A 27,589-nucleotide genomic window follows, 5' to 3' on the forward strand; every position below is an offset into this window, starting at 1 on the left:
ATTATTAGGCCCGACCAACATAAATTAATTTACTGTTCTTACAGTAGTAATAATTGCATTTTTGGGCACATCCAACATGAGTGTGTTCTTACAGCGGCAATACTAGAGTTGTTTGGTACAGCTAACATTAGAGAGTCAATGCTAGGACTATTGTTGGGAACCAACATGAGTGTGTTGTTACAGTGGCAATACAAGCAGTGTTGGGTACAGCCAACAAAAGGGTGTCTTTACAATGGAAATACTGCCATATATTGGCACAGTCATCATGAAATGCCTTACTATACTGTCCTATATTGTGGGTGCATGGATCACAAAATGGGCTTTAGAGTGGCAATGGGCCTCATTACGAGTTTGGAGGCAGCCATGCCCTTAATAAGGGCATGGCTGCCTCCAAACTCGGGTCCGGGTTCCCTGAAAGGGGAAATACCGGGCCATTCCGATCTTGGAGGGCCCTGTATTTCCCCACATCCAGGGAACCCAGACCCGGTCCATCCCCATTCCCATTTGAGCCCCCATAGGGATCAATGGGAATGGGGAGCATGCTAACAACGGGCCCGTTAATGACGGGCCTGTTGTTAGCATGCTAGGCCCCTCGCGAGACCCGCTAAGGATGTCTGGTAAAACCAGACGTCCTTAGTGGGTCCCGCGAGGGGACCTCGTAATGCGGCGGTATGGGTTTAACGGTGCCGGCAGCTCTACCGGCGCCATTAAACCCATACCGCCAGGGTCCTAATGAGGCCCAATGTGTTAGGATTCAGACGCTGGAGTGCTCAAATCAACACAAGCACACCCGTTCTTGAGGGCATTCTGTGCATCCTGGTGCCTGACGGCATCCAGGAGGTACCATGACAACGCTCGCCAGGGATGACAGCCTCTGCATGTTATTTCCAGATCCAGGGAGATGGCAGAGCACGGGGATGGCCACGTATTATGGTTCCTTACTCTAAGCTGCAAGCCTATTTAATGTGGCGCATTTCAAAGAGGATCGGCATTCTAGCAACGGTCGTGATCCTGGAGCCTGAAGGCAGGTCAATGTTAGGGAATTAGGTACTTAGATTAAGTTTAGTTATTCTTACTGACTGTCATTTCGTTTGGGACATTTCGTACAGATGCTTGTCTGTTAAATCCATTTGCTACTGCCTGATATAACAGATTTCCATTCCTTGTGTATATCGTGGGTGTCCAGACATTTGGTCGACCTAAAACTGGTCGAATGACATTTGGTCGACGCAATTTGGTCGAAAACCAATTTATTTTTCGGGTTTTCGTTTTTTACAAAAATGGGATTTTAGAAAAAAAAGGGGGTTGGGGGGGACCCCCCCCCCCAAAAAAAAGGTGAAAATAAAAAAAATAAAATTCGACCATTTGGTTTTCGACCAAATTGGTTCGACCATTTGTCTGATCGACCAATTTTTTTCGACCAAATGTCTGGTAACCTATATCGTGTATATCCATTATTGATCAAAGTTATTTTTGTAATCCTTACTACAGCTCCTGTACGGACATAAGGAAGCAGAGTGTGTCATGTAGCACTCTAATCTGGGGGGACCTTTCCCACAGTGTATTTTATTCGGCTGCCTGTGGGTGAGTTCCTGCTGCCTCTAAGACTCCCGAGGAAATTCCAGGAAACGTTCCAGAATCTGACACCATGTTGGCATACCTTGTGAGCAAAGGCATCATGAAAAAGTGCTGGAAAAGGCACCTGTGCATTGTTTGCACACAACTGTGCTGTAAAATACACCATCTTAACTCATTGGGCCTCATTACGACCCTGGCAGTACGGGATAAACGGTGCCGTAAAAGGTGCCGGCGCCGTTTACCCCGTACCGCCTCATTACGAGGTCCCTTTGCGGGACCCAGGAAGTAACGCCTGGTCAAACCACGCGTGCTTACCGGGTCCTGCGAGGGGAAGAGGGAGCAAACAACGGGCCAACTCGTAATGGCCCGTTGTTTGCTCCCTCTCCCATTCCCATTCAGCCCACTGAGGGCTGAAATGGGAATGGGGAAGGACCGGGTCCGGGTCCTTGGAGGGAGGAATTACCGGGCCTTCTGAACTCGGAATGGCCCGATAATTCCTCATTCTGAGGACCCAGACCCGGACCCGATTTTGGCGGCAGCCATGCCGCCAACAGCGGCATGGCTACCGCCGAGATCGTAATGAGGCCCATTATCTGAAAAAAAGTCTGACGGGAGAAAGAATACCCTCACCCCAGAACTCTTCTTGGTTATTTGTGGTTACTCGCTAAGCTCACTTTCTTTAGTGGGAAATATGTACACCCCTTGTGTAAAAAAAATGCACCAGCCGCCACTGAAAATGAAAATCGTCTTTTAATTAGTCATACACACTGCTTTCCTAGGAGGGTTCCATCGTTTTAATTTCTATTCTCTGCTTTATTCTCGTATCGTTTTTAGAAAAAGTAATTCAAATAAGAAAGACGCTTAACAACATGTTCCTTGAAAGACATCGCTCGCAGATCTGATCTTCGCTTCAGCATGCCCAGTTTGATAGGTTCGATACCTCTTGGAACCAACCATCATCGTCCTGTTCGATAATAAAATAGCACAAAAGTTACTATTGTCATAGGAAACATTTATTTTTTTCAAATATATGTTTATTGTGAACTATTATTTCAATTTTTTTCCACGAAAGGAACGTACAATTAAAATCTTACTCAAGTAAACAGCTAAACATTCTTTCCTTTTTTTCTTTTAATATCATCCCCACACCCCTGTACCACACGCCCACCCTATTCCCTTAATAGGAAACATTACTAACAGTGGGTCTCATTATCAGTTTAGCGGTCTGGAAATACAGGTGCGAGTTTGCCGGTAGGGGCACAGAACTAACGGCAGGCCTGACCTGACACGAATTCATGCCCCTACCAGCAGTGTTTTCACTGAAGCACCGGCACCATTAACACTCCACGGGAATGGGGATTTACCGTTCCACCGCCGTTCATGATATTCCGGTAGCACTGAGATATCAGGCGTTGGAAACAGTGCTGCGGGGTCAGCAGTAGCCCGCCGCCTACCAGCAGGTTTTTTACCGTCGACCTCGTAATGAGGCCCACTAGTGTCTTTCACTAACGAAAGAGAGCAGTACATTTAAACTTCATGTGATACACATGGAGTACTTTCATCTAGTGCGTGTGTGCATGCGTGTTTCACTAGAGCACTTAGAGAACTATTTCAATCTGGCTTTTGAACCACCACAGCGAAAGCAGTTGAGCAGTGAGCTGTCGAGCTAAACAAACAGGTTATGCTCCAAAGGCTTCTCCAAAAGTTGTGCTTGAAAGACTTCTATTGTTCAAATATCAGAACACGATTTTCAGGACTCTCTAGGGCCTCATTACAAGTATGGCAGTGTGGGTAAAAACTGCGGTAATGCAGCAGTAATTACATTAATTCTGCATTACCACACCACAGTACAGGCTGTACTACATGTTTGGTAGTAAGGTTGAAGATTTACATCAGCAAAAAGCTGGCAGTAAATCATCCACCTTACTGTCACAAACGGCAAAATCGATGGAATTACTGCCGGTACTAATCCCGGCGAAATCCCCGTGGAGTCCAATGGACTCTGAAAATGGGGATTGGCACCACCCAACCACTAATTGTAATCCTGTGATTAATCTGCTGGACCAAGTGGAGGTAATGGCAGCTGAGTCTTGCGGTAATTTATCAGATTTACATGTGTATTACCACCAATCCCGTAATGAGGTTCTCTGTTTTTTGCTCTTGGAAAAACAATGTTCTCATTAAACTATGACTACCTACTGAGTATGATTTCAAGCAATGGTTTGCTTGCTAAGAAATGTAGGGTAACAAAGATGGATCTACGTGATTTCATAGAGGTTTTCTTGCCGCAGGTGATTTCACAGAATTTCTTTTAATGACGTGTCACCACAAATGAATGTGGGGGAGACCTAACCCTCGCAACCCCACATACATTTGCGGCGAAATTCAGTAAAACAATTATATGAAATCGGCGGCAGCTAATTTTAACACAATGGAATCTACCTATACGAGCAAAGATTGGTTGCATACACTTGAGCTGGACAGCGGTGGCGCGACTCACGATACGTGGAGGAACAATGGGGAATCCCATGCTCAGCATGCTTTTGCTGAAGTACCGGTAGCCGGGGTCGGCATGCTCCCCTCTGCGGGATGGAAGTGGATGAGAGATGACGATAAAGAGACACTGCAGGACCTCAGGAAAGGTCCTAGCCTTTTCCTTTGACAGCTTTGGGAAAAGTCCTGGATGTTTGGAACACCAGAGAGCCTGTGGGAGGGCGCCAATTATCGGACAGGTAAGATTTAAAAGGAGCCCAGGATAAAACAAGAATACATAAAAGAAAATCAAGAAAGTGAAATCACAATTCAACTAACAGAAGTTCAACTGACCAAAGGAAAGAGAACCTAACACAGGGAGACCACAGTGGACACATCCTGCCATCCAATCCTGTAAGTAGGGCATTTCACCAATCAGCAGCCAACAGGATGAGGACGAATCAAGCTATAACACCAGCGCCAACTCACTCTGAACTTGTATTATAATTAAAGCTGAAGCGTCCTGTGTACTTATAGGTAAAGATTTATTGTCCTTGGTTCAGCAACTCTCCGGGTTAACAGGACAACACAAGAAAGGACAACAGAGACACCTGGCTCCCCACACCCCTTGCAGCCACCTCCGATCACCAACTGTCAACCGTCACACATGCCCACGCAATCTGCCAGAACACGGTGACCTCACAAAGCCACGCACACACGCGCCAATTATGACAACTTGCCTTAGTCAGTGACAGGTTCCCTGTATTTCTCTCCAGACGCTGATGCATAAAGAAGGGCTGTTACCATGAAGGAGGAGGAGTTACTGCCTGGGTGAAGGAGCTTGGGCCACCCTGGAGCACTTTCTGCCTGGAAACTGCCTGAGGAGCCTGGAGGAAACTGACTGACCCATGTTGAAGGAGTTGTGTACCCTTACAGCACCACCTAAGCCTAAAGGTGGAAGAGCTAACGTGCTTGATAAACCTAATGAGAAGCTGAGGAAACAGACTGACCCGGAGAAGAGAGAGAGTACCTATGCAGCACCACCTAAGCCAAAAAGGTGGAAGAGACTAAGGCAAAACCTACCTAACACACTGGCAGAGAGACCAGGACAGGAGCAGGACCCCTGAAGAGAAGAGGGGCAAACCAAGACCCCTATAGAGAGAGAAGAGAGGCAAAAGCAAAGATTCCCCTGAAGAGGAGAGGGGCAAAAATCCCGGTACTCAGAAAATGTGAGGGGAGAAGAGAGAGAAAAAATATAAAGACGATGGACTACTGAAGGAAACAGGAACAACGCCAAGTCGCCTGAAGAGGAGCGGGGTAAAGTAAAAGGAAAGAGAAGATCACAGAGAAAAGGCACACAAAGTAAGAAGTGAGACACCCCACAGCGGTGGTAAAAGGCAGAAGCCAGAGAGACTGACAAGAACCCTTGGAGGAAGACTGGGGAAGGTTAAATAGGGATAGAAGGGGAATGGACCCCAAAAGGAGTTTGGACACAAAAGATTTCTGGAAGCAGGAGAGGGGCAGAAGCTAAAGGCTGGAGAGGAAAGAGAGAGAGAAAACCCCAGAACACCAACAGGAGGTTTGCACAATATGCCAAACAGCTAAGAGAGAGGGATGAATCAACCACAGAACTGAGATTATGAACTCAAGTATGGGACACCTGCCTTGTTGCTTCCATATTTATTTAACCCCATCCATGTGGTGAGCCTTCCCCTCTCTGCTCACATCGTAACCTGCCTGGAAGCTCATGCTTCCTCAACCCCTCTGCAATCTCTTGTCTCATCTCTTTCTCAGCCTATGCCACATTGCCATCTATTGCTCACTGCTTCATTCTTGGCACCCCTCTTAGCCCTCTGTTATCTTCTTGTAACCCTCACCTGTCTCTTTCATTTGCATTCCTGTTTCATATCTTGCCTGATGTGAGGTCGCTCCAGCTTCAGTCACTTACCCGCTTAACTGAACTGTTGTCTGCATGTTATGTTACAAACATTTATAACGCGCACATATGCCCAAAGGCACCTTGGCGCGAAGTAGTACATAGCAATGCCACAGAAAAAATACCAGGGACGAGATCAGCAGAAAAGTGTGGGATTTAGTGGACGGCGGAAAGCCAAATGGCTCTCAGTGGTCTTAAGCTTCAGAGGGAGATTATTCCTCAACAGTTGAAAAGGCTCTACCGCCCACTCTCTGAAGATGAAACTTAGGGACCACCACCTAGAGCAAAGGGTCTGACTAGGGATATACGGAGGAAACGTAACTCCGGTCCGACTTGATAGACTGCCCGGTGAACAATACATAAAGATTTAAACACAATCCGTTGCTGCACTGGTAGCCAGTGCAGATGACACAAAACCAGACTGATGTAGCCCCTCATCCCATGAGGTGAAGCTTCCCACGCTACAGTCACTTACCTGCTTAACTTAACGGTTGTCTGCATGACTGATGTAGCCCCTCATCCTGTGAGGGGAGGCTTTCCCAGGTTACCGTCACTTACCTGCTTAACTTAACTGTTGTCTGCATGCCTGATGTAGCCTCTCATCCCGTGAGGCGAGGATTTCCCCAAGCTACAGTCACTCACACCTGATTTTCATTATTGCATTCTGGATTCCTCAATGCTATCTACCTACGTTTTCCTGCCCTTAACTGTTTTTGCACGTTTTGTACTTCTAACCTCTCCCCACTTCACTTCCCTTCCTCCCCCTCTATCCCTTTTTCATATTGCAGCACTTGTACATTCTAAACCGTCTCACAACCTAGTCAGAATGTTTTGTTCGTCATACCTGGGGAACCTCCTTATCGCCCCCTTCCCCTGCTCTCATACTTCAGCACTTGCACGCTGGAAACGTTTCAAGACCTTTTTAAGAACGTTTTGTTTTTATTTGGTACCTTTTTCCCCCTTCACTTTCTCCCCCTCCTTGTCTTAACGCACCTCAAAACACAATTTTTGCTGTATAGTGCGCATTACAAATAACCAATAAATAAATAAAATAAACCCTCACCTAAGAAGCCCTGCACCCAGTAGGCAACTATAGGTCCCAGTTTGAGTTCTTTGCATAAGTGGCCCTCTTGATTGTCTCCCCAATAAAACTATTAGAGAAGACCTTTTTGAATTTCTGGACTTTGTTAATTTAGGAGAGGAATTTCAATTAGATATTTTACCCTCAACACCTTTCCCCTAAGGGAAGGACTTAAGTTTATTTTCTTCATTGCACCATTTCATTTGGCTATTCTGACAACTTCCATTTTAGGAACTTATGATTCAGGAAACGTTTCTTTTAAGTTCGAGGACTAGTTTTGAGAGGTGGGTTAAATGTAGGGTTTTTGTAGCTTTTGCACCGGTTACTTCATAGGTGAAGTACACCTTACGTTTGCATTACTCACACAGGGATGGACTTCCAAATAATATTTCTTCGCTTTGCTTTATTCCTCAAACCTGGTTTTGTCTTACACTTGTGTAATACAGAGTTTAGCTTTGAAAAGACCCACAATCTGAGCCCTTTCTGTTCACCATGTCATCGCACATATGTCTAATTTATCTCTGAGTTCCAGAGGCTCGTTTACATTTCAATTTAATAAATTGGAAAATGATGGAGATAATTAGCATACCACTAATGTATGGTAACAAAAACCACGAGTCTATCCAAAATTACAAATCTAAACCTCCACCCCTACATTGCAGCTGAAGAACAAAAGGCCTGATTACAAGTTTTGCAGTATAAATACCGCAAACTGGTTCCAAGTAAATCCCTCTTGCTGCAAAGTCTGCATGTTCTATTTTCAGTTGGGATTCCCAATCTAGGACCCAACACTGCTAGTCATGAAAGTTGGCTAAAGCATCATTTATTTAAAAAAAAAAGCCTTAACATTGGACTAGGACATTCTTTAAGAATACGGTGGCATTTGACCCATAAGATAAATTGGAGCAACTAGATCCTGGGTAGTTTTTTTGTCAGAATCAATTCCGATAGTAGATATTTTCTCATTCTTAATTGGCAAATAAATTGTTCATAGCTCTAGCTCCAATCTACTTTCCAGTTAACGTTGTCAAAAAAATTAACAACACGTTTATGTATCTATCCAACCATGCATATTTATCTGAGTTAATAAGTTGCCATAATGGGGCCCAAACTGGGTGGTTAGAACAATTGCATAACCTTATATACAGGCAGCCTCTCTTATTGCCTGGCTAAACAGTGATTGATTTCCTAACTCTAATCTTATGGTTACAGCCGGTATACACTTAGGTAGGCCTAAACGTTTCCTCCATATTTCCCCCGCTATACAGTCCAATCTACTCCTAGGGTGTTCTAATCCCGCATCCATACCATAGAGTCATGTAGGCAGTAGACTGCTTCTATAAACCTGCATGATGCCTTTAATGCTAAATCCCCCAAATTGACTACTGATATTTCTAACGACAGGTACCTTACTTAGTGTCTTACTGGCTGAAAGCTCCCATATAGTTTTTTCAATGTGCATTCTATGGAAGAATGTGCCCAGGTAAACTTTGTAAAGTACTGAATTACCAGGCAAACAACTGTATTTTCAAGAGTGCATTGTGCTATGTACATACGTAACTAAGAAAATAGCTGTATTTCATATTCTTGTCACGTAAGAAAAGCGCCCAGATGCCCCTGGTTAGGCGCGCTATACAAATGACAAAGTAAATAAATAAACATATGAATCAACCCGTTCTAACATTTTATTATTCAAAGGCCATCTTGTGCAAGGGCACTTTTTTCCATCCCAAAATATATAACTTTTGTTTTGAACATATTAATGATTACATCGTGTTGCTTTGAATAGGCCAGAAGGTCCTTTAACGATCTTTTTAGCCCCGTTGGCGCATGGTCTAGCAACACGATGTAGTCGGCGTAGCTAAGCCAACTAATGTGCGTGCTTCCAATCTTGGGCGGAAAGGTATTCACCTTCTCCAGACAGTTGGGGGGGTCAGCAACATATAAATTAAATAGCAACGGAGCAAGCAGGCATCCCTACTTCAGCCTTCGATTAGTATTAAAGGATAGTTCCGGGACTTTTTTTTTATTGTTCCTATGGTTCGGCCATGTGTTTTTAAGCATAAATCGGTAGATCGTAGAAAACTTTCCTATGGACCTTACCCGACTTTTCGTCCATTAACGCACTCGAAAACATCCGCCATTTTATGATAATCCTCTCACTTGCCGCATCGCCCTGGCTCACCTGCTTTTGCGGCACTAAATCAAATCCCCCGCCCCTGAAACAGACTTGATCAAAACATTCATATTCCCCGCCTCTATCCGTGACGTGACTGAGCTGCGTAGGCAAACGCGCCCAGGCGTCTTCTACGCGACTCCACACAGAACCAGGAAATCAACACAGATGAGCTCAAACAACACAGTGCGCCACAATTGGGAATATGAAACTGTACTTTTAAATTAAACCGCAAGATTGTAAATTTGGTAAAGTACATTTATTTGACATAAAATGTTTTGAGAATATTCAGCGATTTGCATTTTTATTTGCTCACGTTCCGAAAAGTTCGTTTCGAGGCACACGATGTTCCTTTGCTGTACACAGGGTCTTAGATCATCTCACAATACAGCACCACAATTCGGAATATGAAACAGTGGTTTAAAAGCAAACGGCAAGATTGTACATTTGGCAAAGTACATTTATTTGACATCAAATGTTTTGAGAATATTCAGCGATTTGCATTTTTATTTGCTCACGTTCCGAAAAGTTCGTTCTCGAGGCACACGATGTTCCTTTGCTGTACACAGGGTCTTACATCATCTCACAATACAGCGCCACAATTCGGAATATGAAACAGTGGTTTAAAAGCAAACGGCAAGATTGTACATTTGGCAAAGTACATTTATTTGACATCAAATGTTTTGAGAATATTCAGCGATTTGCATTTTTATTTGCTCACGTTCCGAAAAGTTCGTTTCGAGGCACACGATGTTCCTTTGCTGTACACAGGGTCTTACATCATCTCACAATACAGCGCCACAATTCGGAATATGAAACAGTGGTTTAAAAGCAAACGGCAAGATTGTACATTTGGCAAAGTACATTTATTTGACATCAAATGTTTTGAGAATATTCAGCGATTTGCATTTTTATTTGCTCTCGATCCAAAATATTTCGTCTTGAGGCAAGCGATGTTCGTGTGCAGTAGACAGGGTGTTGGTTTACGATAAAATAAGCTCTTCGGTCGCACTGATAATCGCATGGCTATTCCAACAACGAGGCACTAGGGCACCACAACGCTCTGTATGTTGCATCTAGCCGCTAGTACCGCGTAAGGGCATACTTGTACTTGGCGATCGTCCCACAAAATGGTCAGGGTGCTAACGTTGTTCACGCGGAGAAGCAACTGGCGATTGAAAAAGCCATCCGCCGGTGTCTGGTACTCGTGACACAAGCAGTAATGCACGATGTATCTATTTGAAAAACATAAAAAAAGGAAATTAGTCTCACCATCAGATCTTTATTAAAATTATTCATTTTATATATTAGGTCTGGAAATTATTTCATAGCTAGGACAGTGCAACTGGGTTTTATACGTCAAGGGGGGCTGTAGGATACTGAGACAGTCCCCCAGTGCAGGGGTTGACAGGGAGTGCAGGTGGAGAGTGGAAGGGCCCAGGACCGAGGTCGCAGACAGTGGACAAGTTGTAGCAGGGGAGAGGGAGAGAGAAAGCAGAAGCAAAGAGGAAGGTTTGGAGGTGCTTCCGTAAAAGGAGACGGTTCTCCCCAAGATAGTGCGCGGTACAAAACAATATGCCACATAGAATGAACAAGTACAACTTAACCCGTCTTTAAAGCTACTGTATAGTAATTAAATTGCGGTATAAACTCATCTAAAGAGTTACTTACATTATATTTGCATTTTCCATTGTGTCTGTGCGTAGGGCAGCCCCGAAATACCACTCCTTCTATGCCGACGTTTTATTTCTTCTAATGAACGAACATGAAATGGCTTTCGTTTCTGAAATTATATTCATTATCGTTTCTTACGTGGTCCCGGCCGGTCAAGGTCAAATAACAATAGAACCTTATACTGAGTCGTGGGCCATTCTGGCACTCGAGAAAAAATCAAAGCAGCTGACCTTCACTTTGAACGAACACACATTCCTAGTTAGCTAAATTCAGTGTACGGCCGTTTTACAGGACTTGAAATTTACACTCCATCTTTGCATTTTGTCTGCTTGCTTTGCTGCCCCACAGAACCATAAATACGGAGACATTCTATATTTTTGGAAAAATAATTTATATTACAGTTTGGTTTAATTTAATGCGCAAATGAACAAGGTTCGATATATAAACATATTCAATGGGCCTGCGACATGAGGAGACTCGAGAGAACAGACAATCAAATTACAATCATTTAAACCGTGATGTGTATTTCTCAATGAGCTCTTCTTTAGGTGGACATGGAACAGAGGCAATGTTGGGTGGCAATGCAGTTGTCACCTGCACAGGTTCGTTCACAACTCCATTTATGTGCCTATCTAGGACGTCAACAATAAGTCTCTCAATAAACTCATATTGCATATCCTCAAACACTGGTTTGATCACCCATTGTTTACTTCTTTTAGTGAAGGCCTTATTGTAGCGAAGCGTCCCTAAAGTTCCGGTCGTCCTACTTTGTTGACGTCCAACGTTATGGTTATGTGCCAAGACCGCTAGAAGAGTCCGATTTATCATGCCCTCCATGCCAAAATGCAATCGTTTTGGCCTGTACTTTAGGCACATATTGTGGAACACCTCCAAATCTCCTGTGTGGCAGAATTCCGTGAGTCCCCTCAAATCTCTTGTTATAGTTTTATCAAATACAATCTTTTCAATGGCTTTGTGAGTGGGTGATGAAGGAATCAACCACTTCTTCTTCCGTGCCTCCTCTGTGGACAAATGGCCATGTTCACAATTGTGGAAATGTCGGTTTGTGTTCCAACGATGAACGTTTGTGCAGTGTGGCATTACTGACCGCCATTTTTCCAGTAGAATTTCCAACGACCCTCCACATGTTTTTGAGCTCCACCAAAGATGGTTGCTGATTGACTTGGACCACTGTGAAATACCTTGCGTTTCTTTTTTTTTACCTGCAGCAGACATTTTTTTATTGATTGTTTTTGCAAGATGCCAAACGTCAAATTGGTGATTTATATTTTTGTACTCTTCTCTCATTGTCTTGGCAATTGAAACGTGTCTGTCCGTGGCTATCAGGTCGATCACCATTCCCCGCGATTGTAGTTCTTGCAATGATGCTACAAAGCCAACTTTCTCCATGGCCACTGAGGATGTACTTTGTGACACCTGCACAACCACCGAACTCACAATTTTCTTACTTTCCATGTCCTGAAAGTGGTAGGTGCAGTACTTGGCTGAAAATCCTGGGCTGTCGCACTGTCCATCACCGGCTAGCCTGAACCGTTTGCCCGCGAATGTACTATCAATAGACATTTTTTCCATTCTCCAAGCTTCGCTAATGGCTGGAAATAGATAATCGTTTTGGTATTTGTAGAACTGAGTTTTCGCAATGAAACGGATTCCCACAAACTGAAAGAAAGACTCTAATTTTTTAAAACTTGAACCACTAAAAAGTGCAGCCGCTGCACAAAGTAGATTGCCTGCTGGCAGTTGTCCCAGCATGGGTTGTGCAGACCATGAGAAAGGATGATATTTTGTACAGGTGGCATGTATTTTAAGGTTAGTGCCTCGAATTGCACGAGTCACATTAATCAATGGCTCCCCACATACTTCCCCACCTACCGAATGCCCACATTTCAACCGAATAATTATATCAATCAAACAACTATCGAATACAATGAATTTGGCCTCTTTCCTTATAGTGTCACTCTGCATCCCAGCTGGTTCGGCCTGTAACGTTGAGGACATGTCACTCACATGAAAGGTAGAATCTCTGATATCGTCTTCCGCTATGTTCAGTGATATTGAAGGTGTTTCATTGTAGTCCACTTCATTCTCTTCCATTGCAACATCTGTTCCTTCTCCGGCAATGGGTGAATAGGACAATTTCTTCAACTTTCTCGCGGTCTTAGTTTTTGCGGGTGTGGATTCTGTGAATTTATCTCCAACTGCATCCGAACTACCAGGAGGACATTCACTATCAATGGCTGGTGGTGGTATAGCTCCGTTGTCAATCACTTCATATTCTTCCCATTGGCACGATGCATCTCCAGTCTCAAGTCCCTGCCAAAAGGTTTGACAAGCAACATCTCTCGTTCGCTTCACTGTCTGTGTAGATCTAGTTCGTACACCCACTCGCAACTAGAGGACAGATTGGAAAAGGGATGTTCAGTTTAAACACAACTTACAGTATTGAACTATTAACAGTGACAAACAACATAATATAGTGACCAGGACACTAACCTTCTTTTGCTTTCTTTTCTTTGAAACTTTCTTGCCTCGAACTTCAACATCAGGACGCTGTTGCTCCGACTCGTGTGTGCATGTCTCCACTTCCTCTTGCGCTGCAACGACTACATTTTCATGATAAGCACATCCATCACGCACTGACGCTCCATCGACTCCCTGAAACATAGAACTTTCATTAGTATGTATAATAATATTGAAAACACAAAATGTACTTGGGGACCAATACCCACGTACATCTCAATAGCAAAACACGAATGAACGCTTTGTGTAGAACATTCAAACGACAATTATTCACGCATTGTTGATCTAGTTAGATGGAACTGGCAAGATCCATACCTCGGGCTCCTCATAGACTTCCATTGATGATATTATTGAAGATGATGCTTCAGTGACTCACTGAAACACAGTAATTGCATTAGTATGGTTTTCTATTTTGATAAAAAGAACAGAAACTTTGTGCAGGCGTGAACGGCTCATCTAAATAGACCTGCACAAATGATCAGTTGTCTAAAATAAATAATGGATATGTAAATATGATTCGATTTGCTTGATCGTTGGAAGTGTCACCACCCAGAGATCTGCATCAACTACTAGGGGTGATGTTCTTGTAGAAGAAGCTCTGTCATCTCCCTGAAACATAGTACTAGCGTTAATAAAGAAGGAAGTATAGCGGATGTAATCACGTCATATGATTTCGCTTGATCGAACTGTCAGTATCCATACCTCGAAATGCATAAGAACATCAAGGGACGATGTAACTGCGGTGCACACTTCTGCAAGCTGTTGCGCCGACCCGTAACTGCATGCTCCCCCTTCTTCTTGGACTAATGCTCCATCGACTCCCTGAAACATAGGACTTTCATTAGTAATGAACACAAAATTGAAAAAAGAAGACACATTGGAGGGCGACGGAACTGTCCTGAAACGTACCTCGAGCATCTGAGTGACATCAACGGTAGTCGTCAATACGTTGGACTCCTCAGCATCTCCCTGAAAGACAGTACTTGCGTTATTTTGGATAACAATAATTATAACTGAAAACAAAGACTAGAGGACGAGTACAAGGGTGTACCATTAGGTAACATAATTACACGATAAATTAAAACTATTGATTTACATGCCTAAAACAAGTCAGTGGCAGAATAGCCAAGTAAGATTACCCGATAGGCGCTTGAAGTGGCTGATGACTGCAATAATGACACGGATGGAGAATCTTCCGCCTTCATATTGAGTGGATACATAAATGGGGAAATTATTGTTAGCTAATGCTACACACTACCGCAAGGCCAAGAGATAAATACGTAAACTTGACTCACCAGTGGAGGGATGTGGACGAATAGAGTGGGAATAGCGGTTGAGAGCAATTTTCGCCTCGCTCGCGGTGTGTTCTTCTTTATTAGCAATGATGTGGAGTACATGTCAGAGGTAAAGTGCCTGCTGCAGATGCGGTATCGATCACCCCTCTTGTCCGCAAAGACCTCTAGGACTCTACTTTCAAGCTCAGACGGTGGATATCCGCAATATCGGACCCATTCTCTTATTTGATCTATTGTCTTAGGGAAAACATGCATTATAGTACCTTCTGATTTATTATGGGTCTTCGAAGGACAACCGCCAATGGAACAGGCAGGCATTGTGGAAAGTTCTGAAAAGAAAAGATCAACAATTCTCTATGAATACCAATGTAAACTCAGAACATGTGACTAGTTCCTTGCATGTACTGTCTTGAACGAAAAGAAATTGGACGCAAAATGATTATGGTACATGGCCTTACCTTGACGAACAAACAGTTAGATGCAGGGATCAGAGTAGTTTCTTGTCGTAGAACAGGGAGCAGTTCACAGGTTGCAAACTGACGAGTTTCCTCGAAGTGGTCACGGAAGTTCACAGAGACGAAGAGCAGATAACCAGCACCTTCACGGGTTGACTAGCAAAGCGCAAAGAAGTGCTCATTAGAAATATGAAGTGGGTTATAAAGAATTCGAAACAGGGGTGTGTTTGTGAATGAATGACGTGTATATGTCGTGGCATTATGTGGATTGCAGGGGGCCGTCCAGCGTGAGGGGGGATGCTTGGCAGGAGACACGGGGTCTGGAGGTAGACATGGGAACAACAACCCATGCTCTGTAGACCACTTTGAAGTGTACATGGTCTTTGGCACCTCTTGGCCTTTATCGCTCCCTGACTGCTCCAGTTGCCAGCACAAGTACCCCGGTGCGAACTGCCTTTGATAGGGCGGGGGGTGGATTGGGGCGGTGGCCGTGCAGACAAGACACAGGAAGACTCGTGAATGGAGACACACTTATGTGGATTGCAGGGGGCCGTCCAGCGTGAGGGGGGATGCTTGGCAGGAGACACGGGGTCTGGAGGTAGACATGGGAACAACAACCCATGCTCTGTAGACCACTTTGAAGTGTACATGGTCTTTGGCACCTCTTGGCCTTTATCGCTCCCTGACTGCTCCAGTTGCCAGCACAAGTACCCCGGTGCGAACTGCCTTTGATAGGGCGGGGGGTGGATTGGGGCGGTGGTCGTGCAGACAAGACTCGTTTGCCGCAGGGCCTCACCAAGGAGAGGCCATCTAACTGCATGTAAGAGGCTGGCTGCAGGATCTAGTACATGGAAGGCAGGGGGGTGAGTTTATAAATACCTCACCCTCCCAGGAGAATATATGGGTGCAGTTCACCCTGGAGACCCTGGATGCCTAGGCAGTTAGTCAGCAGCAGGCTGGCCTGTGGTGGCAAGGCGGCACGGGCCAGAGGTGGTCATCTCTGTACCCGGTGACCAAAAGGATGATTTATTATGATCAACCATATTTACCTATAACCATGTTTTGTATCAATAAAATACAACGGCCTTCCTTTTATTGCCAACGCTTGAACAAATCAAAACAACCATTGTTAAAATATATATTGGGTTTTATTTTGGATCTTAATTTCAATTGAACATAAATAATAAACATTACACATTGTAAATTTGCGGTTGCAGCACATCCAGGGAAAATCCGCGGTATTGTCCACTGTCGCTGGGGAAATGTTGTCTAATGGCAAGTACCGCACAGGCAGGTATTACTCTCCGAACGCGGTGTCCGAGCCTCCCGTGAAGCCACCAAGTGAAGCAACGATAGGCCACCAGCCTGTACCACCTGTGAAAATGAAAGATGCAAACTGTATTAAAATGACAAAACTTTCTTATCACTGTCGATTCAGGTAAAAAATGTCATTCTGCTTTGAAAAAAATTCTATCTAGAAAATGCACAATATGGAACCAATTTACATGCATTCGAATGATATGTAGATGTAATTTTATATGTGGGAGACGACCATGACATAGTAGTGGCATCACTGACATCACAACCAGAGTATACTTACTCGTTACTCGGATTACGCGGACGAACAGTGCCGCGAAGTTCGTGCATAAGCACCATCATCATCCTCAACACGGTCCGTGAGAGGCAGGCTTCCCTGAACTCTGGCAGCTCGGTGATGCATTGCGGACTTTGCTCGCCTTCCTGCAGACTTTGCTCGCCTTCCGAAATGTAGGCCAGGCATCCCGAGTTTTCTCGGCAGCAGCAGTTCTCCTCCTCAGTTGGCATTAGCTCGCACCGATTGCACGTGCACCAGGTGGAGACGCCGTCCATGCGACATGGTCCAGGCTCTTCATCCGTTGACTGGTCCTCCCAACTGCCGTCCGAATCCCCATCATTTTCGCGTGCTTGCCTTTCCAGTAGTTCTTCCTCGGTGTACTCGGGCTCGTACATATACGGCATTATTGTAGCCATTATGTGGTAAAGAAAGTAAAATAATTTATAGCGGTGGTACTGGTATCTGTTCACACGGGCTACAATCAACGAGGTAGCTGACCAGAGCACAGAAACGAGTCACAGAATACTCAAAGTAACACAGAGAGAGGAATGGATTCGAAAATCTGCTGCTGTGTGTTGTGAAACGGTCTGTTTATACTTATTGAGGAAAGAGGCGTCCTGCCATTTCCATGGCGACACTTCATTAGCTGAGGCGCAGCGATTGTTGACACGAAACGGGAAATGGGCGGTACGCGTCTGCTGATGTCAGGCTCAGGGGCGGGGGATTTGATTTAGTGCCGCAAAAGCAGGTGAGCCAGGGCGATGCGGCAAGTGAGAGGATTATCATAAAATGGCGGATGTTTTCGAGTGCGTTAATGGACGAAAAGTCGGGTAAGGTCCATAGGAAAGTTTTCTACGATCTACCGATTTATGCTTAAAAACACATGGCCGAACCATAGGAACAATAAAAAAAAAGTCCCGGAACTATCCTTTAATTTTCCTGGAGGTCTTCCCAGAGTTGTCCAGCTTAACCACAACATTAGTGTAAGTATATAATTGCACTATCATGTTAAGCAGACTCTTGGGGATGCCCCACTTATCGAGCTTCCACCAGAGCTACCTTTGTAAAACTGTTTGTTAAGGAACCTGGGATTGGTAACCCTAGGTTTCCTGGGGGCAACCAGACGTGGTCTCCCTCTCACTGTGCTTAGAGAGGCATCAGCTTCACCTCACTGATGATCCCCAACAAGGGTGAAACACGTGTATGGGGTTGCTGGTGGTACTCTCGTTCAGATTGGAATTGCCATTGTATTTCGGTGCTGGACTGCCCCTGGGCAGGACAAAGACTGATATGCAAATGGATATTTCCCATCTGTGAAAGGCACAGTGAGTAAAAGCAGTGGCTGCGAACTCTCAAGTGGTTAATAACCACTGAACAGGTTATCATGTCTGTTCTTGCGAGAGAGGGGCGCCCGCTACCTTTGTAAAACAATTCCACCAGAGCAAGGCAAGGTTAATTGAATCAAAGGCGGCCATGTGGCCACAGAAAACCTTGTACAATGGTACACTCTCGTGACACTTGTTTAGATAAAAGTCTAAGCTGCAGGATATGTTGTGCAGTGCCGTCAACTTTTCTAAAACCTGCTTGAAAAATATGAAGTAACAGCCTTTGCTCAGCCCATTAGGTGAGTTCTCTAAGCAGGATGTTAGGGAATACCTTGCCTGGAACAGAGACAAAAGGTGATAGCTTGATGGATCCATGTGGTTTTTCTTGTTATAAACGTATACCACACACGACTCTCTGCAAGATGTTGGAATCCTATTGGCGCTAACTATTTTATTAAAATGACATACAAGTATTTCTGCCCATACGCCAGTATTGTTCTTTAATACGTTTGTCAGACCGTCTGGCCCTGGTGCCCTAGAAGCTTTCAGCTTTTTGATACAGGAGGTGATAACTTCATGTGTATACCAAAAGATGTCAAATGTGGTCCCTATATATTCAGTTAAATCCCAGACATGACTAACGTTCAAGAAGTGATCTTTAATATAGTTACACCAAGTTTCTTCGTCAACGCTATTAACCAAGTGACTCCAGCAGGTTTATTAAAGGCATTAATCAGATTCCAAAATGTCTTGGAATCCTGTGTCGCCAATGTTCGTAGCATTAATTGCCAATTCGCACTGTTGGTGGCTTGCCTATATGTTTTCAGCCAATAAGAGTATTTATTTTTCCTGGCTCTAGTTAAGGTGACCTTTTCATTACAGGCAACGGAAATGGTGGCACGTAGATCACAAATGTCACGTCTCATCATTCTTCTATTAGATGCAATGGCTGCATCCTAAACAACCCACCTTCTCCTTCTATCATAATCAAAGCTGGGCAGGTTGTTAAAATGGCCAAAGTGCCCAGTGAGGGCACCAAGTTCTTTCCAGGCAGTACATTCTTTCACTTTGCAATAAGAAAGCATTTGCAATGATTCATAACTTCTGCTAATATGATGATTCATTCTCTCAATGTTATGCTTCCACCATCTAATGGTGTTACATTTGACATCAATGTCCAAACCACTAACTTTCCCTTTAAATCGAGCTTTGACATTCGTGTAAAGCGGCAAAGAGAATAAAGCATGATCAGTGACTTGGTTGAAATGTTTAGTTCTTTAGCACGGTGAAAATCAGGGATGTCATTTGGGGGCTACAAGGGGTCGAAACTGCAAACCCTGAGGTCTCCCTTGCTACCCTGTGGTCTCTCCTGCTGCCCCTAAAAAAACAAAAGAAGAAAACATCTTTTTTTTTAAATGAAAGCTCATGAGCTGTGGCCAGTGCCATGTGGCTCTTTGATTTTGGAGTGGCTGGCTTTCTTGTTCAGGCCTCTTAAAAAACAAGGGGTTCCAGAAGTGTAACACTTTGAGCAGTGATCCTAAACAACAAAGAATAGGAATAACAAATAATTTGTCTTTCTGGAATTCTATACAATAATTGCTAGACTCATCAAAGGTTTATTTCAACACAGTTCAGGTGGCGAGTCACTGATTTAGTCTCTTCTTAAACACCTCAAATTCAAAATGCAGACAAAAACCTTCAAAAAGCATTTAGAGTAGAATAAGCATCCATCTCAGACTATGGGGGTCATTACGAGATTCACGGTAGGTGGTTAACGGGGCCGGTAGAGCTGCCGGCCCCGTTAACCCTCTACCGCCTCATGATGAGTTCCGCTCGCGGGTCCCGCTAAGGACGCCTGGTTTTACCAGAATGCTCACTGACCACTGTTTTTGACCGGAACCCTACACGGAATACTCACCACAATATTACAATATTCCCTGATTGTTTTTTTCTGCTGCTCCACTACGCATCAAGCCTAGTCCGAACCTGTATAACCACCATCATCAAGATCCACAAGAAATCAACACTGCACCAGTGTATTCCATTAAGCGTTAGGTGTCCTTGTTCTGTCGGGGTAGGAACTGGGACTAGAGACTGCTGCCTTCCACCTAGGCGTCCATGTGCCGTAGTGTATAGGGTTAAAACCGGAATACACTGGGTGTCCCGCTGGTTTACACACTTTTCAATTGTCCATCTTGGTAAGTCCCTGTCTTTTGTTGGCTCTCACTGTTTTTTGATGCTTAGTCTTGTTCTCTAGTCTTATGGCCTATGTTATGTTTCCTTAGAGTACCACCTTGAATACCCAACTTGCTGGATTTAGGAGTTAGCCTCGGGCCAGATAGGAAGAAACCATATTACCACTGGTCAGTACCCTATCATTATTTCTTGTTCATTGTGTCTTGGACTTGCCTCTCCAAGTAACCTAGCCTTTGTTCCCTTGCAGTGCCTGGCCTTTCGTGTGGTGTTTCCATCTTTCGACTGATAGACTACTCTGGATTTAACTTAGTTTGTCCAGAGGGGTAAGAACTCTACGGCTACACTTCAGGTTCAACTACCACGGACTCTGACACATGAACAGTGAAAGCAAGCATTCTTAAGCAGTGTGCGAATCGATGTTCTACGGAGACATGCGCAGTGCGGTGTACCGTCTACTTTTATGACAGGGTAGAGACCGTGGTTTCACAAGGCGTACATGACAAGCAGAATGTACTGTTACACAATGGTAGGTTAAAAGGGGGGGTAGAAATGATGCTCTTTAAGAGAATTCTGAGGCTCCCTTGTTATACATCAGCTGAAATGGTTTACTTGGAGTTTAACATATTTCCGATTAGACAACGTGTCATGCTGATTTGTTTAACTCTTTCATTGGAAACTGGCCCATGCTCACAAAAACTCAATCATGGGTTGGGTGTTTGAGGTCTTTTTGGTGAGAGACTCCAGTTTGGTCAGCCCCAAAATTGGTCTCCGGAAGATAAATTGCCTAGCCTATGCAGACGACATTGTAGTTGTAGACTACACTCAGGTCGGACTACAGCATTTACTAAATGCATTAGCTGAGTATGCATCTATACATTATTTGAAAATAAATCCAACTAAATCTAAAATACTTATTTTTACACATCCACTTAAAAAATGTAAATCTTACTGTTGGCATTTGGATGACCTTCCGATTTCTACCTCTAAAGAAGTTACCTATTTAGGTACCCAAATTGTGGGGTTCCCAACCAGAGCCCACCTTCTCTGAACCATTGATGAAAACGTTTTGAACCTGGCTTTCACATATGAAACAAATTTATTCTCAATTTTGTAAGTTTTCGGTATTGCCTGTTCTGAAATTCTATACTGCAAAGGTGATCCCGATTATTCTTTATGGTGTGGAATCCAATCCCCAAGCTTTTGTCTTAGATTGGGATAGAGTGGAAGGCACAATTTGGAGAAGGACTTAGATATCCCCTAACTGCTTACCCACTGCATGCATAAGATTTGAATTGGGTCTCTCCTCTCTACTGTCATGGATCGAGTGGAAATGGGTATCGCTGTATAGGATGATTCTGGAACCTCTGAAATCATCTTTAGATGATGAGATGAAAATCTCTATGGTAAATTCAAATAATATATTCCTCAATCAGCTGCGATCCAAGTGTAATGAGATACTGTTGGAATCAGACAGTTTTTTTGTTTTTTTTTTATTTGTTTATGGTTTATTTAACCTTTACAAAAATCACATTCTAATATGAGTTGCAATTTAAAATTTCTACAAATCCTTTGCAATCCCGTTAAATCATTAACCTAAAATCAAAAATATCATACATTTAACATTTCAGCAGGAATATTGAGCACCCGCATATTACCACAGTATCATAAATCCAAAGTAGTGACAGTACCAGACAATACATACATTACACCAACTGATCGTTTTTCCTGGCTAATTCCCGTTCAATGATAACAAGGAAGTTTGTTAAACAGATGACAAGTGTTATACTTCTTCCCCACATACATCGTTGCCAAAGCGATTCCCTACTCATGCTCGTCTCAGTATAGAGGTGGGTGGTAAAGCATAGTTTTCGCTCCACTTCGAAATACCTGCAATAAACAGTAAGGTGCTTCAAGGATTCAACTATATCCGGTAATTGGCAGAATATACATAATACTCTCAATGCATTATTTTTATACTTTTGCCAAGACATAATCTTTTCATTAGTAAGCATCTGATTCAGATGAAACCTTAGGTAGATCCTTCTTACAATATTGCATGGAAACACGATCTGATACCTTGGGCGAAATCCCCATTGTCCTATAAATTTCGCGTATTCAGTGTAAGTTTGATACCCCTGAATCTTTTCAGTCAACAGACACCAGTGGTATCTGCAATATTTAGTCTTACATGATGGTAACCCCAATACCAACTCCTCATGTGAAATCATAGCATCTGAAAGGAATTGTTCCATCCTATTCTTAATTATCAAGATCGACCGAGGATGCCCCTTCTCAGTCATTATTGCAAACTCTTCATACAATGAATTCTTAGGAGGAGCCAGCATTTTCCCATAGTTGGTTAGCATTCGCCAATGCCATTTAACTGATAGTGGTAAGATTCCCAACTCATGGCAAACAATAGCATTTGGTATGGACATTGCAAGACCCAGAACCCTTTTTAACATTTTCCCCTGGATAGTATCCACAATATCATCCATCTTGTATAAACAAAGATCCAATGCATATAACAAGATTGGTTCGATCTTTTGTAGGTAAAAAGTAAGCATTGGTATCATTGAAAATTTCCTAAGGCGATTGTACACCAGTTTAAGCTGTGCAGTCAGCGATTGGGCTTTTTTGGTTAAGACCAACTTCCAGTTCTCACAGGAATTACTGCATGCCAGATGATAACCCAAATAACGCATGGATGGGGCCCTCGGAATCGCACAGCAATCAATCGACCATGTAAAATTTTTAATTTTTTGACGTCCTTCATTGAATGTAATAATAAAGGATTTCTCCGTATTAATCGTTAAATTATGTTTACATGCAAAGGTATGGAAAAGGTTCAATTTAATCTGTAATCCATAGGGGGTCCTATCGAAAAACAGTAAATCATCCGCAAAACTTAGCCAGTTCAATGCAATAATACCCAATTTTGCAGGAAAAATCACTGCCTCTTGCCATTGATCGTCTAAATCCAATAAGTAGAGGTTGAACAGGACTGCAGCAAGATTGCAGCCCTGTTTCAGTCCGATCTCAGTCGGAATGGGTTCGGTGAATACACCAGCCTTGGTAAGTCGGATGCGATATGTTGTATGGTGGTGCAGTGCCGCTATAATTGAAACTAACTGGGATGAGAAACCAAATTTAATCAATTTATTCCAAAGTAGCTCTCTGATTACTGAATCAAACGCAGCAGTAAGGTCCAAGGCCGCCATGTAAACACAACCGGCCTTGTCTAATTTGGTTTGCTGGTACAAATGGGCAATAATAGTTGCGTTGAGCTGGCAGCCCATGAATCGTCGAAAGCCAGTTTGGAATTTGGATAGTAGGCTAGACTGATTAATATGTTGGTTAATGGCTTGTAGTAGGAGATTTGTAAAGATCTTAGCCGAGGCATCTATAAGAGCAATCGGCCTGAAGTTCCCAGGGTCAGTCATTGGCCCCTTTTTATAAATTGGGATAATTATCGCAGAGCACCAGGAGGCGGGGATGTGCCCAAGATAATAAATAGCGTCAAATTTGATTTTAAATAATGCCGCCCACATTTCCGGATTAAGCTTGATAAGACATGGCGGAATGCCATCTGGTCCTGGTGCTCGCGACCCCTTAGATTTTGTGATGGCCAGGTGTATTTCCTCATTAGACCAAGGACAACCCTGGAAAATGGGACGAAATGACGATCTCTCCTCTAATATAAATTGACTAGGCATAGCAAATTTTACTCTGATATGATTTACCCAGGAAACAGCGGAGATATCGGATTCCTCAATCTGATCGGCTGTGCCAAATAGGGTGCGCATAGTCACCCATAAATTTCTAGCGTTTTTAGAAATTAAAACAGCCATGAGATTCTGATTCTTAATAGTGAACAGCTCATATTTCAGCCGTTTTATTTGGGATTTATAGCATTTATTAATCTCCGCCTTAGTCTCCGCGTAATCACTGTCAATCTGTTTGCAGAAACCTAATTTTCTGATTCGATACCGTTTTTCTTTCCTTAGATCGACACTTTTTTTGACTATATTGGTGTTGGTGTTTAGGTGGATGCCTGCACTCAGACGCTGCCTTCAAGTTTGACATATGCACCGCTATTCTAATGGAATTCTGGACCTCTTGCCACACACACATAACACCTTTACTCTCAACACTCACTTTAATCAACGGGTCCTCTAGAATTGCAGCACTAAATGATTGACATCTTCTAGAGGTCCACTTGATTGATAACCCAGCCCGATCATGGGCAATGGCCCTTAAGTTGGGCTCCACATCAAGACATAATGTTTCCAACTTCAATTTAGTTTTCAGGGCTAAATGATCCCCTTTAGAAAGATTAACAATCAAAATTGGATCAACTAGATGTAACCATCCTGTGGAGACAAAGAAATAGTCAATCGTTGAAGTATAGAGACCTCGTGCCCATGTACGATGATAAGGTCCTGCCTTGAACGGAATCAACTGAATGTCCCAAAGCATAAGAAACTCCACCCACCTTACACCATTCGCATATGATTTCTTTCTAGAGTCAGATTTACAATGAGTATCTGCCGTAAAATCATCTATACAAGTGGCATTAAAGTCACTCCCTATAATCACGTTCAAGTTTGCTTTGGTCCTAATGATCTCTTCAAAAAGGGAATTTATGCGATCTGTTAGGGTTTCAAAGGAAGTCACCACCTGATTCCAATACAAATTAATAACAATAAAATCTTGAAATCGGGATTCCGTGCTTGACATTTCCACAACCAGTAAAGCCTCATCAGCCCACAGCAGATGGGAGATCACTTTCAGCTTTTTATCAATCAGGATCACCAGACCCCCAGCTGGACGTCCTAGTTGCCCCCTTGATGCCGGCTGATAATAGGAGTCAAACCCTTCCAGAACTACCTCACCCATAATCATAGTTTCTTGGACCAAGCAGATCCCTGGACGAGAATCACAATCAAGTGCACCATTCCACGCCCTTAGATTAGAGCTCCCACACGAGTTCCATGACAACAGGGACAAACCACGCTCATCCTCCTATTTTTTACCCATCGCTATTGACGGTTTAGGAGAAGTTGATGACCCCTTCCCCATCATCCCCGATATTGAGGCGGCAAGATTCATAAATTGCTTCAATACCTCTTCACTGATCTGCGGTATCGATCCTTCCACACTCATGGTCTTTGGTTGCTCCGGGATAGTTGCAATGTAAATTTCTGCAGATTCCTCAGAATTAAATAGACATGGAAATAGCCCAAGTAATTCTAGGTCCTCCCTTTGTTCCCAAATTAATCGTGCAATGATGTGAGAGTGATAACCACAAATCATCCTCGTGGGGTTATTGTGGGACAATCGAACCCATTCAATATCGTTGCTTCTGATAGTGCGTAGAGCTGGGATCGCTTGAAAAGCCTTCAGCATAGCTGATCTATTCAAACTTATTCTGGCAGAGGGTGGTTGCTTAGTTTCCCAACTAATAATGGGTGGCATATCTACGGTTAGGGAGAGTATCTTATCAGACAGTGCCTGTTCATATACATCGGGGAAGGTTGTATTCTCTATCAACTCTCTTTCTGAGGGCAGTCTGTCTCTAGTCCTACATTTATTGCTGTTACCTGATGAAGAATCACAACTGCCATTCTCATCATTTCCAGTAATTGCTTTCAGCACAGCTTCTTTTACCTGTGCGTTTGCTAGCAACTCCTGATGTTGATCATTTTTAGATAATTTACCCTCCTGCTTTTTTTCTCCACTTAACAGTAACTCAGTGGGTTTAGTTGGTATTTTAATCATCTCCCCTGATTTTTTCAGGGGTTTCTTAGAGACTGCTTCCTTAATTTTCTTCGATGCCTTTTTCATGTAAAGCGCAGGGAAGAAGCTAAGGAGCTCAGTTTGCTTATGGTTAGATAAAGACACCACCTCTATCCGATCAGGGGGATCTAGGTCATTAGGCATTATTCGTTTCTCCTTCCCATTACACTTCTCAACCATACTCTGGTTGTTTTCAATATTCAATAGCGCCCTAGACTCAGAATCAAGTTGCAATAGATCTATCTTTTCCTCGTCCATAGATGTTTCTTTTATCTTAATCTTAAACGAGTCAAGAATAGAGTTTGTCGCAAGGTGATTGGTAGACTTCTTTAGGTTTTTTGCTTGTTTAATTTTACGTTTTGAAGCTCTCAATGGCAATCTCTTCTGCTTTCTTGAAAGTACCGGTTCATGGCATAAGTCTTCAGCCTTCTCTCCATCTAAGACATGATGGGCATTCTGTTCATCGTCTTCGAGATCAATTAAGTTGGTCAAAGCTGACGGACTATCCAAAGACTCTACTCTTATGGAGTTAGACCGCGGTCCTATGGAGTCATCCATCATTACCGTCGGACCATATTGACCATTTACTGGTTGCTGAGTAGAATTTATCTTTTGGATTGTAGTCAGAATCTGTTTGATGGCCCCGGCATTAGCCGTTCCCAGCTCTAACAGCTGATTCAGGGCAGGATTAACAGCCTCATTACTCTTTCTTACATCAGAGGCCATAGCTTCAGCAAAAGTGGGAAATGGTTGGAGCCCTATTCTTATATCAGGCGATGTTTGTGAGGCTTTAGTACATACCGTCAGCGCATTACCCACTTTTAGTGCACTATTTAACTCGCCTATGGTTTGTGACACTTTTGAACTCATTTTAGGGACATCCCCTTGTTTGCCCTTAGTCAGGGCCGCCACCGCCTCACAGGTAAACAAGAGCCCCTCAATTCTATTGATTTTGGGCGATAAGTCAATAATAACATCATGCATATGCATCAATTGCGCATGAGTATATTCATGTCCTTTATCAAGCAAATTGAGTATTCTGGATAGAACTGGGAACTCAACCCCAATATCTGATATCTCCATTAGGTTGCGTTCCGCTTCCACTTCTAGTTGAGATAAGCTCGTTTTAGGGTCGTCATGATGTAACGACCCTGCTATGTCTCCAACTAATACATTGGTGATTGAATGTCTACCAGGAGAACTAGTGTCTTGATTAAGGACCTCCTTATCATTTTTTAAATTTGCTGAGAAATCGTCGAAGCAGGCATGTACCAAGGCTTGCGTCCCAGGTACATAGCCTGGATCCGCGTGAACATGTACATCTTCCATGCAGTAATTGTGGGCTTTGACCGGGGTTGATGGGCCTACGTAACGCCAGAAGCTACACACTCAACGCTAGACGCCAGACGCTAGACACTTATCACAGTAGGCAGTCCAGCTCATTAGAGCATTACAGTCACCTTGATT

General features: G+C 43.4%; 1 protein-coding gene across 2 annotated transcripts in view; it reads right to left on the minus strand.

Moving 5' to 3' along the window:
- Positions 1–2,310: 2,310 nt before the first annotated feature.
- TOP6BL (TOP6B like initiator of meiotic double strand breaks) overlaps positions 2,311–27,589 on the minus strand; it is a 1,011,792-nt gene continuing 986,513 nt past the window's right edge. For both annotated transcript variants that reach the window (XM_069643061.1, XM_069643062.1), the window contains one exon: positions 2,311–2,542. In XM_069643061.1, coding sequence (XP_069499162.1) covers positions 2,489–2,542 — 54 coding nt within the window. In that variant the 3' untranslated portion in view covers positions 2,311–2,488. The remainder of the gene's footprint in view (positions 2,543–27,589) is intronic.

The sequence above is a fragment of the Ambystoma mexicanum genome, chromosome 2p (genome assembly GCF_040938575.1).
Source record: "Ambystoma mexicanum isolate Mex_15411 chromosome 2p, UKY_AmexF1_1, whole genome shotgun sequence".
Classification (NCBI taxonomy): Eukaryota; Metazoa; Chordata; class Amphibia; order Caudata; family Ambystomatidae; genus Ambystoma; species Ambystoma mexicanum.